The sequence below is a fragment of the Tyto alba genome, unplaced genomic scaffold (assembly GCF_018691265.1).
Source record: "Tyto alba isolate M040663 unplaced genomic scaffold, T.alba_DEE_v4.0 Super-Scaffold_30, whole genome shotgun sequence".
Lineage (NCBI taxonomy): Eukaryota > Metazoa > Chordata > Aves > Strigiformes > Tytonidae > Tyto > Tyto alba.
In genome coordinates, this window is record NW_024881305.1 from 6,567,862 (window position 1) to 6,580,319 (window position 12,458).

A 12,458-nucleotide genomic window follows, 5' to 3' on the forward strand; every position below is an offset into this window, starting at 1 on the left:
TCAGAAATTGCATAGAGCTCCATTGATAGAGCAAAGAGCAAATTCTGTAACAGGCATGTTTTGGTTTGAAGCCATAAAGGGAATACTTGATACTTGCATACACTGTCATGTGAAAAATTATTAAGTCTTTTTTGTTTTGGTTTGTTTTTTTTTTCAGTCCCTTACAGAGAACCTGGAAAAACCTTCAGTAGGGCTGCTAACACTGATGAGAGATCTTTTATGCCAAGGTATGAGGTTTTTAATGTTCTCAATATATTTAGACTGAAATTGCTAATGGTGAAAATATTGGCAATTGGGGAAAATTGAGAATTTCTAAGTGTATAATGTATTATTTAAAATTAAAAGTTGCCTGAATCTTGTTTCCTGTAGTGGGGAAAAGTAACCCTAAAGTTTTGTGTTTGGTCTTTCCTGATGCCCTCTGTTATTGTACAAGATACAAATCCATTATTACAGTCCACAGTTTTTAAGGCTGAGTCAAGAATGTGTCTGCTTGGATTTTTTTTTTTTTGAAGTCTTTTGTTATCATCTTACTTAATGGAGATTGTGTCATCAGTATGGGCAACATTTCATCAAGTTATGCAAAACCATCAGACAGCGTGCTCTTACTGCTCTCTTCCTCATACTGAGCAGCATATCTGCACCTCCTGCTACTCGTAGCTCCATCAGTGTTTGGAGAAGGATGGAGAAACTAATAAATACAAACTGCCTTCTTCAGATCTATAAAATTGTCCTCAGGCGTTTGCATTTCACGGGGTGCACGTCACATTTCAGGTTAGCATGAAGTTCTTGCACCCACTCTCTTTCAGTGCTGTGTTTGCTTATCTTCTTTGTTTATGCTTCTTTCTCCCCACCACTCAAATTATAAAATTCTTGATGAGCTGGTGAAACTTTTTTAACAGGAGTGGCTCATTTTTATGTCAGGTTTATCTCCTGAAGGGCCTCGGCCGTTCTCCCCACACCCCCCTCCCCGCAGCCTCTGCCTGGCTTCTTCCGCTGGTTGGGAAATACCCTGTAAGTTTTGCTTCTTTGTACCCTGATTCAGCCACTTGGTTGCAACGGGGCGAAAGATGATTCGTGCAGTGAGCGGGTGCGTGAGTGCTTGGCTGAATAAAGATGCAGACGGGCAGGTGCTCGGAGCCGCGTTTCAGGTTACAGCTTCACCTGCGCCTGGATCCATCGGCTGGTCCTTCCGAGAGATCCTTCTGCCATCCTGCCTGCACTGCCTTCCGTTTTTGTCTGTTAAAACAAACATCCTTCCTCTTTCCTTCACCTCTCCGTCTGGTCACAGGGTATGGCCCTTCACTCCAGGAAGGAGCTGGACACCTTGGGGCCGATGCTGCGGGTGGCTGAATACCCGTTTCTGTCACTTCCCAGGCAGTGTGGGTGGCAGGAGAGAGTTGTGCCTGTTAAAGAATAAAGAAAAGATTAATCCTGAGGCGTCGGGTGTTTTGCAGTGCAGAAGCAAAGTTTGTTCATTCTTATAGATGAAATCTGAACCCTGCTCATTTATTACTCCGTTTTCAAGGTGGCTGTGCAGGTGCTGGGTGGGTCGGTGTCGCTTCAGCGGGAGCAGGGAGCGTGCTGCTGGGGCCAGGGAGAAACGTGCCCCGTGCCCGCGGCTGGCCTGCCCTGGCTGGGGAGAGGGGAGCACGAGCAAGGAGACGTACTCAGCTTTTGCTTTATTTTCGTGCCACAGCACTCAGAACTAATGAGACCAGTTTCACGACACTTACGACAGCACTAGAAGTTATTTTTTTACACTCCTTAGTGATCGTGTTCTTTTCTTGACTCGAAAGAAACACTTAAGACCCATAATTTCATTCCGTTTTGAAACGTAGCCATTGCTTCACAACACGTGACTCCACTACACAGAGCTCTGGATGGAAATGAATGCTGCTGTGTCTAACTCTGTTTAGGTGGGCATAAACAGTTGCCAAATGAAAAGTTGGCTAGGATGCAGCATAGTAATTTCTTGAGTACTCTATTCATGTTGTATAAACAGATAACATTAACATACTTGTGAAAGAGCTGCAAGATAATTAAGGCGTGTGAGGTTTACAGTAATAAGGCTCATGCGTTTCGGGATCTTGGTTTCCTGTTGCACCTGAAAAAAGAAAATAATCGGCAAATACTGTAGAGAAGAAATGAGAAGTTAGTCTTGTACTGCTCCCAGCTGAAACTTTCCCACAAGTATTTTTACTATAAATAAGAAGTGAAAGAGTTCACAGCTAAATTTAACCCTTAGCTTGATTGCTTTCTGGGTTTTCTTAGGTGGAACAGACTGTGGAACTCTAGGGAGATGAAGATAAACTGGATCAATAAGTTGCATTTATACTTTATTAAAAATGCATAGCCTTTTCATTTCTAAGGATTATCAAGGGGAAAATTGTTGCTAATTGGAATTCCCCTCTCCTTCCCTTCCAAAATCATGCTTTTTGAAAGAAAGGAAGTGAATGTTACTTCTCCGGGAAATTTTCAAGCAGAAGAGCTGACAGCTGCCAGAATTTTAACTAAAAATGTTGTCAATGTACTGGAGTGCATAGACATTGCTTGCTCTGCTTTTAGATATTCAGAGTTGCCATTCTGGGAAATCCCTTTCAGTTTGACTTAATTTCACAAATTCTATGAAGTTAAGCAACTGCAGCTCATCTAGACATCAAGAGTTGGAGAAAAAACACCCCAATGTGCTTAAAACTACAGTCTGCTGCTGATACCTTCAGCTTTATTCCACCTCGAAGGCTTGGGTGAGGGAAGGGCAGCTTGGCTACGTGACTGCAGAGAGCCTCAACGCGGACAGGCAAGCCCCGTATTTCTGTTGCTCTGAATTAAAAATGCGCTTAAAGTTGTGCCAAACCAGCTGCAGAATTCATGTGCCTCTCTCTGGCTGCACGCGAGATTTTAAAATTTTTTGTTTAAACCTGTGCTTGTGTCACGTTTAGGCCATAAAACATACCGTGGTTGAGGAGTGAGGGTTAAAAGTAGGATGTTTGGGCAAGGTCTCCAGTAACGCGTTCAGCTTCCAGTCCCGGCGCAGCTCCGGTGGGGACTGGCTGTGGGTGTGCAGCAGCACGTGGGTTTCCTCTTGACTCTGTTTTATGGCTTTCCCCTGGGAATTTACATGGTAGAAAAAAACCTGTCCTGCTTTAGTGATTATATAAACTTGAGACACGGATTGTCAGGGAGTTGTCCACAGTTGCAAGGCTAAAAATACGATCCCTGTTCTTTGCAGACACTTGTTAACGGTAGTCGACAAGGTGATACATTTCTCTATCAAAGTACTTGGAATACGTTTTTGTTTTTAAAGCGATCCTCAGACTGTAGCCCATGAACCCATAAATCCTGTGTCAGGGTTAGTTTGAAATGCTTTTGAGAAATGCAGCTTGCCTGGCCTCATAGCGCTCGTGTTTCTGAAGCCTTACTTGGGAAGAAAGTGCTATCTTGCTGGGGGAAGAGGGGGAAGATAATTAGCTGCTGAGGTCATTGTTTGCTTGAGCTCTGTTGATAGGGACAGCCCAGCCTGGCTTATAATGTAAACATAGTGTAAATGTTTATCACCAGCTTTGTCATTTGCCTTATTTGTCAGGGATTCTCGATGAGAATGAGAAGTTTTCTGGTGCTGCGTAGTGAGTTGAGGGAGTTGCAAGATTTCCATAAAAAGGCAGAGTCCTTGCCTGGGCGAGCAGAGAAGTTCTGCCTTGGCAGCCGTAAGTTAGGCCTGACCTTTTCCAGAGAGAAAATACTGACCTAAATCCTTCCCTGCTGGGGGGGGGTGGGAGAAGTAAACCTCTCTACTTGCATCTTTCTGATCTAATTTTCTTGTCTGATACTCATTGTTTTATGCTATAAAATGCTGAAAAAGCAGAGGACAAGCAGCAAGAGCTTGTGCTACCTGGTGCAGGTGGGAGCGGGCGCGTGTGGCTGCGCTGTGTTTGTACCGTGGTGTATTCATCCTCTTCCTCTCCGAGCACCAGCAGGCCAACAGGTCTGGCTTTGGGCATCTCGTATAAACTGGGGCTGACGGAGCGGCCATCTGCACTTGAGTGCCCAGGTGGAAAAATAAAACTCGTAGCTGTTACTAAAGAGGTTTTTTGTTCTCCAGAGTATTTGGAGAAGGGGAACGTGTTGCCACTTTCAGAAGACAAGTGTCATAAATTTGCATATGCACTGCGCTTTTAACTGGTGGCTTTTTTCCTGCTTTCCAGATCGTCGCTATTTGAACAGACCACACCATGCGTGAGTACAAGCTAGTGGTCCTTGGTTCAGGAGGTGTGGGGAAGTCTGCTTTGGTGAGTTTTGGGGAGCAGTTCTGAAACCAATACTCAAACTTCAAGACTGGCCTAACTTATTGCAGACAGTGCTCATTTAAATGCCTTGGGATATTTGTCTTTCCTTTAACATGGATAGTTACTTCCACATAGCCACTGTTACACTGCTGAAATATCCGTGAATTTGTGTCATGTTTTTGGAGAAGCAGCAGACAGTTAATCACTGTTACAATAGTTAGCATTTCATTTCTGCTTCCTGCCTGGGGGTAATATTGTAAATGACTGAATACCTGTACCTAAGTATTAAAAGCCTAACCTGCGCTGGAACAGTGAATGAAGTCTTGCTGTGCATGGCAGTGAATTGGTGATGGTTGCAGCCTTGCTCACCTTGAAGGCTGTGTGTTTTCCATCCTGGATAGAACCCGAATGAGCAGCCTGGACTGAAAACATGGGGCAGAACAAGAAGTCACCTCCAGCATGTGCAGTGCAGAGGGATAAGCAGACTGATGACACTTTGCACTCCTTAAGTACTTGTGTTGTTTTTATTAAGAGGTTTACGTAGCAGAGTTGATAGTAAAGGATTGTAAGAGAGATTTCTGTCACTTATTTATCACAAATCAGTCAAGCAGCTCACTCCAATAAGAAAAGCAAAGAACTGGTCAAGTGTAAAGTTATCTGAAACAAGGAACTACTCTGTGTTCCTTTTCACAGAAGATAATAGCTGACCAGCCCTTCATGTTGCAGACGCTGCTTCTTGCACCATTGTTTATTCCAAGGAAATGGGCTGCTAATAATACCGGTAAATCACCTGCGGAATCCAGATGAACAGGAGGAAAGATTATTCAATTATGTATCAAATTTGATGCACTGCTTCAGAGATCCTGTCCTAATCTTTACAAGACGTAGGTGTCAAACTTTCTTGATGCAGTCTGTTCTTCCACAGCAACTTAAGCAATCTGCGTTACTTTTTCCACCAGCATCCCTTTGATTCAGTATCTTGCTTTTGTTATGTAACGTTGAAAGACTCACTAGGTAAAATAGGGCACTTAGTATGCTGTACATGAAAATTATTCAGCATCTGACATACTTGAATTTCCTTATTTGTGATGTGAAGTCTGAGTCAGCATCCCTCACTGGCCGTTTTCAAAGCTGAAATGCAAATGCTTAGGCTGGTAAACAAAAGTTAAATTCTTTTTGACAGTCTAGGTGCTAAGTAAGCATATATTGTAATTCATATGCAACATAGATGCATTATGTTTATAACAGGACACAGTAGGTGCTGATTAGCAGCTAAGAGTGAATAATACGAGCTTTCAGGATGGCTGTCTATTACTTGCAAGCATTAGCAAGGAGAGGTTGCGAGGTGGGATTTAAAATAATATGGAGGTCACTTTAAAATTTCTTTCTTCAAACTGTATAAACTAACCGTCTAACAAAGAGGCTGGTGTTTGTTTTCAGTTCTGTGTTTTTACAATCTGAGTGTAGATTACAATATGGTGTTGTTTCACTGCGAATCCTCCTTATTGTTTTAACTCTGCTGTGCCAATATGATGCAGATTGTGCTTTTTGGTAATGATGACAGTGTAACACAAAAACCTTCACAGTTATTAAAGCACAGCTATTTTGCAACTCCTTTGTTTCCTGTACAGGAGTTTTCTCCCCATTTCTAATGAGGGTAAAAATCTTCTGGAGTGTCAGTGGGAGGACAGTGTTACCAAGAGTATCCAGTTGTGCATAGTCCTATATAAAACTGGAAACGAAACTTGGGGTTGGGACCCCCAAACTAAGGGAAAGTTATAAAAGTCTTGGATTCATGCATAACCTGAAAACATCCCCAGATCTGTATCTCCTCCTTTGGCCTCTCTTTCCACTTATAATCAATAAAAGTGAAGTACTTTGGAGGTTAAGAATGTTGCATGGTAAGATAGGTTATTGATGAAGTTGGATATAATTGTAATGATGATTGTGTGTAATTGGTGTCTATATGAACACAGAAACACCAGTTGAGATAACAAAAGTTAGAATGGTGATTTATTAGAAATAAAACAATTTGAGAAGAGAATACATGGGTTCAGTTACTTTTCTTTTAGGGCAGCACTGTATTTGCAGATACAAAATAAGACTCTGAGTGTTATGGTGGAAAGATGCAATGTTGTGAGTGGTGTGTCAGATTCTCGTGCTGAGGGCTGGCTCACAAACACGGCTCCCAGAATGGAGCAGTACAGATGTGGCCAACTTCAGTGCTCGGATGTTAGCCTCCCAGCAAATATCAACCTCCTTTGAGTGCTCTTTGGTTAGCAGCTGGGCTAAGAATCCTAAAATATAACCTGTAACCTACAGTTCTTAGTGTTGGTTTCCATTGCTGGTATAATGCTGTAACCCACGTTAATTGTGGTATCTTATAATGATTTTGCTGAGGTCTGTTACCCGAAAGGCATACCGTTCAGTCTTACAAGAAAATGTTGGAGAAACAAAGGCTTTGATTATTAGACTGTAAAATAGGTTTAGTTAGTGATATAAGGTGATTTTTTAAAATGAGGTAGTACTAGAAATCCTTTCTTCTTACGTTCAATGAAGGCGATCCATGAGGAATTGCTTGGTTTCCGGCATATAGCGAGAAGCTCTGCGTGTATCTGGCATATGCCATTCTCTGAAAGCTTGCAAATGCTTGTGTGACAAATGTGAACCCTCTTGCAGAAAAACCTCAGCCTTCTGTCCAAACAAAATACAGCTTCTCGAAACAGGTAGTGACTTTGCAGACTTTGTATTAAAAAACTAGTGGAAAGTTCACTTGGCAGAAGATAGTTGGTGTGTTTGTTGATTTTTAGAGACAAAATTAAGTGCTGGGATCTTGGCACTTAGCTTTACAAACATACACCGCCTTGTTTTATAAACATCAACCAAACCTCTGGGCACTCCGGTGCTGCACTACGGTGTTATTGCAGATTCTTGTAGGCAGGAAAAGCGAGCTCTGCCTTGCAGAGGGGACGTAAAACTGCGACTGGCAGGAGCCCGAGCACGCCACATACAGAGCCGGGATGGCCAGAGGTGGGCCACATCTGAATGACAACTGGATGGGAAATGTTTAGAGTAGATTTGCTCTGAATAATTATATAGGGGAAGAAAGACTTCCTCTTTGAAATGAATGATGTCTCCTTCCTCAGTGGTTTAATACAAATTGATTACCTGGAGACATTCCAGATTTGATTTACTGCTCTGAAATATGTCTGTGCTCTGGGCACGTAACCCAGAGTAGCTCCACTGTAACTCTAATGTGATTTGAATTGAAATGTGAATTTTCCACAATGTACTTTTCCACAGTGCACAGATTGCCAGTTCTTCTGATTAAATTTCAAGTCTTCCATATTTGGTGATTTTTTTTTTTTTTTTTTTTTTATTCTTCTAAAGTCACAGGCACTGAAGTAAAGGCGTTTTTGAGGGTATCTTCTTTTATGAAGAAAGCAAGCAAGCCAAACAGTTTACATTTCAAAAAAATTTTGAAAACGTGCTTGAATAAAGTGATCCTTAAAACGACAGAAAGTATGCAAATTTTATTTAAAAAAAGAAGAAAATTTATCTGTTTGTTTTTTTTTTTTTTTTTCTGCCCCCCAATGCTGAATTTTAACAGCAGTGTTGAGTAATTTCTGCATTGTTACTTTTTCATAAAGTGCTTCTTGGTAAATGTTACTACTGGTCATGTTTGGTTCACTTAATTTTTTTTTTTTCCTTTCTTTCTCCCCAGACTGTACAGTTCGTTCAGGGAATTTTTGTTGAAAAATATGACCCAACAATAGAAGATTCATACCGAAAGGTAAAATAGCATAATTTTTATTCCTTTCAAGTCTCTCAGAGCTTGGTTCTTTTTAATAGCGCAGCGAAAACTTACTGGAGTGAGAAAGGGTCTTCTTGGAGAAAATGGGTAAAACCCCAGCAGGAAGGTGAAGCATAGAAGAGCATCAGTCTTGGAAGTGGCTTCCTGCAGATAGCTTCCTCTGGCTTTACAGGCTACTTGACTAGGTTAGGGCCTCTGAATACAACTGGACAAATTGTATCAGCTACTATAAAGCTGAATTATCAGGGAATGACAAATCTTGTTGTTAATTGGACTGCTCCCTAATTTAGTTCTATTTAGCAGGAGGATTAAACCTCTATTACTCCATATAGCCAAGAGATTTCATTTTATATCTCTGATGACTCAAGCTGAGGCAGTTGGAGGCTGCAGCTCTCCCCTGTTGGCCCGTTTCTTCATTAGAGGTTACTACACCTGCCTGGTGTATTTTCCTGAACCGTCACCGATTTCCGTGTGTGCTGGAGCATGAGCTGTGGTGGTTGGCAGATGAGCGTAGTGCCCATCCTCCTGCCAGTGCTTCGGATTGATGCTGGGGGATAGGAACAGCTCAACCAAACTAGGGTCAGGCTGTTACTAAGATCTGTTTGCTGTAATTGGACATATAATTATTACTTCAAAACATGAAGGTATCAATATTTGTTCCATGTAGGCTATCTGTAGAAGTTGTTGTAGAGGATATATACACCATTCATCACAGCAGGTTATATTACTGTGGCATAGCAGTTGCCTCTTGTTGTTTTCTGTTAGGAATGACTGTTTTGCCATTTAGTTCAAATGTGTTCTGCTTGGTTGGAAGGTGCATAAAATTCTTTACGGCCGTTTTGGTTGCAGGCTTATAATTGCTGAGCAAAAGTCCTTGTCAGGATCCCTGACGTTGTCCTGTTACATAATTCTATCAACAGAGCTGCTTTCTTCACTTGATTAATGCTAAGTAACCCATTGTTTTAGAGATTAGTGTTAATGTTACCATAATTAAAGGCACCAAAACATAAACCAAAACCGCGTAGCATTTGTGCCTGTGATAATTAAATGTAAATTGTCGTATGTTAAATTTATTTGACTTTCCTGGAATTACCCCCATTGGATCTGAGATATTTCTCAGTGAGTGGAAGATTTGCTAATACTAACTGTGAGGATCACTAAATATTTTGCTTTTTCTTCCCTTCTACCCCACCAGCAAAGAAAATTTGAAGTCTAAGGTCCTTTGATTTGTAAGGGTAGATTCCTATCTTGCTTAAGTTGAGATGTTTACAATGAGCTGCTCATTTAAGCCTTTATAATCGACAGTCCTGGCGCATAAGTGAGCTGACCCAAATGGCTGGCTCAGGGTGTAATTCAGCCTCTAATAGCAGTGGCTCTCACAGTGTTGGGGAAGTACAGGTGGCTGGCTTGCTTATAGAGGTCTTTGCGGCAGAAATAAAAGTTAAGCTGAGATTCCTCTTGCCTGTCCCATTTCAGACATTTTAGTTTTAACCGTGTTTGTCTCTTCCCTTTCTTCCCCAGCAAGTGGAAGTAGACTGTCAACAGTGTATGCTTGAAATCCTCGATACAGCAGGGACAGTAAGTATAATTTCATTTCTAATTGGTGTGGAGTTTCTTTGTTAAGAGTGAGACAAGAATAGAACTTATACTAGTATAATAATCCTGCCCAAGCAAAAACAATAGATGTACTGCAATAATTTAAATTGAATGATTTTGTTAAATAACCCCAAACCCCAGTGTGGTGGATGAGCCTTCTGCCGCCCTGCCAGCAGCGTTGTGAAGCCCAGTGCTGGGACACAAAGGTTGGTGCATCTTGTGCCACTCATCTCTTCCCACCTTGCTACCGACATACTGGTACGGGGTAATTTTACATGTTAATTTTGCAAGTGGCCAGAATACAGAGACACAGATTGAAGGCGCTCCCAGGCAGTGCGTAGGGATCACCTCCCAGCACGTCACACCAGCCTGCGTGGAAGGGATTTCATCAGTAAGGATTCTGTACCTGCCAAGGAGTGCTCCGGCACCCGGGTGGCACCTCCCCGGCGCTGCCCTGTGCTGCTGCGGGGGCACCGCGTCGTCCTTCCAGCCCCAGAGCCACCGGGGCCGCGCAGCTGCTCCTTTGCCACGCCAGGTCCCGTCACTGAGCCGACAGACCTTGTGATGGTTGAGTGCACGTCACAGGGGGAGGACCTGCTTCCTGAAAGTTAGTTTTCTGTGGAAAGCTTTGGAAGTGATCAGCAGCAACGCGAAGGCGTGGAAGCAGCCGTCGTTACGGTTCTGGGAAAGGTGCCGTTCGCAGGCCCGGGCAGAGGCAGCTCTGATCTGGTGCAGATTTTCCAGCCTGCTCTTGGATTTCATTGCGCTGAACCTTTAGGCCGTCTTCATGCTGGAGATGACTACTGGATAATTGTGTGTGTTCGGAGGTGATCAGGCAGTGCCTTCCGCTGAAGTCGTGCTCACAATAAATTCTGAGTGTGTGACACCTCGGCCTCTTTCAGTATTGTGTTAGAGGAAAAATTGAATTTCCAGGCCATATCTGTTGCCTGGGGAGTTGGTCTGATGGCAGACTCGTGCTTAATACCACGTCAGAAAAGAAATGAAAGATCACTACAAAATACGTCAGCCAAATCTTAACACTTTGTACTATGGTTTGGGGCATACAGCAGTCTGTCTGCAGGTATTTTTTTATTGCTGCTCTTGATCTTTTTCACATTTTTTTTCAAGAAGCCTTTTTGCTTATTAGGGGGCAAAAAAAAAAAAAAAGCAAAGGGAAAGAGATGTATTAATGCTTTTATTAAATTTTCATGCTTCAGTGGATTTCTGTAAGGGGTAGAAGTAAAAATGCACACTGTATGGTACTATATTCTTGTCTCCACCGCAATAAAAGTATTACTCTAAATGTTCATTGGTTGCATTCACTAGCTGATGACTTTTTAAAAATATTTGATTACAGGAGCAATTTACAGCAATGAGGGATCTCTATATGAAGAATGGTCAAGGGTTTGCACTAGTATATTCTATAACAGCACAGTCCACATTTAATGACTTACAGGACCTGCGGGAACAGATTTTACGGGTTAAGGACACTGAAGATGTAAGTAGAATATTTTTTTCTTCTGCAAATGGTTAAAATGTGTTTGTGAGTAAACAGAGGAATTTGTGAGCAAAATTTCTTTCTAAGGATATTCTTTGCTGTATAGCAATGTTTTGTGTTGAAGCAAGTTTCTTTAGCGTTGTATGTTATTTTCAGTGTTGTTATTTGAGGTCCAACACCTGCTAAGGGGCATAACGAAGCCAGGTTTTCACACGTACTGGAAGTCTTAACAGTCTTCGGAAATGGTGGGAGTTGATTGAAAATGACATTATTTTTTTTTATTTCTTTAACTCCTTCCCAGTATTTGCATTTTCTTCTTTCACTGTGCTTTATTTCCCTCAAAGTTAAGGAGAAATAATATTGGATCTCACCACTAACAATGTTCTTCGTAGATCTGCAGCTCCCTGACAGTGGAGACTGACACTGCTTTTCCCAGACGTGTGAAGCAGCAGTCGGGGCACAAAGCCGTGGTGGTTCCCCGAGGTTTGCCGTGGGGGCCCTCGGGCCCTGGAGCAGGGCGGCCTTGCAGGCCGGGCCCGCGGTGCCCTCCGCGGCCTGCGGCTCCCCGTCCCGGTTGAGGAACTCGAGCTGCAGATAGCAAGGCCATGCTCAGCTAACGGACCAAACTGTGCTTTGTAACTTCAGTGTCATTAGTATTAACAGCCCTTTTTTGGGAGACTCGCTGGACGTTCCGTGTTTCCCCTGCCCTGTGCGGGGGGGTGGGATGGGAGCCTGTTCAGCCGCCTCCGCTCTGGCTGCGGGCGCCCGGCGCCGCGTGGCGTGGCGTAGGGGTTCCCTTACTGCAGCTGTGCTCCCTGCCTTGGTGTGCGAGCTCTGCTTCGCTCAAATCCATCAGAACCAACAGTTCCACAGAATTGGCGGTTATCCTGTGAACACGTGCCTATCCCTTTCTGAAGGGAAGGAGGACGTTCAAGGGTCTGTGGCCGGGGTCTGTCACTCCCGTGACGCGCGTGGGTGAGCAGGGAGGGTTCAGCTTTGCCCTGCGGGCACGCCTGTCCCTGGGAGTGGCAGTGGCACTCTGCAGACCACCCTCAATCTGAGCCTTTTAGACCCTTGACAGTTTCCTTTGTTTCTTCTGTCATTTGTCAAAATCTGTAACCCAGAGGAGATCACGCAGTTGTATGTATCAAATCATTAAAAGACTCTGGAAGAGTCTTAGATAGTGACGCAAGGTTGTAATTTTGGTTGATAAATCCCTTTTTACAATAAGGAAAAATTACACTAAGATCGTTTGCATTCAGTTCTG

General features: G+C 43.0%; 1 protein-coding gene across 7 annotated transcripts in view; it reads left to right on the forward strand.

Moving 5' to 3' along the window:
- Positions 1–12,458, forward strand: part of RAP1A (RAP1A, member of RAS oncogene family) — a 41,721-nt gene that overhangs the window by 19,106 nt on the left and 10,157 nt on the right. For 3 of the 7 annotated variants that reach the window (XM_042799967.1, XM_042799966.1, XM_033009390.2), the window contains exons 2-6: positions 158–227; positions 4,203–4,286; positions 8,008–8,076; positions 9,619–9,675; positions 11,051–11,191. In XM_042799967.1, coding sequence (XP_042655901.1) covers positions 4,230–4,286; positions 8,008–8,076; positions 9,619–9,675; positions 11,051–11,191 — 324 coding nt within the window. In that variant the 5' untranslated portion in view covers positions 158–227; positions 4,203–4,229. Of the gene's footprint in view, positions 1–157; positions 228–3,680; positions 3,705–4,202; positions 4,287–8,007; positions 8,077–9,618; positions 9,676–11,050; positions 11,192–12,458 lie in introns of those variants that run through there. The other 4 variants (XM_042799970.1, XM_042799969.1, XM_033009391.2 and 1 more) reach the window with 3 other exon arrangements.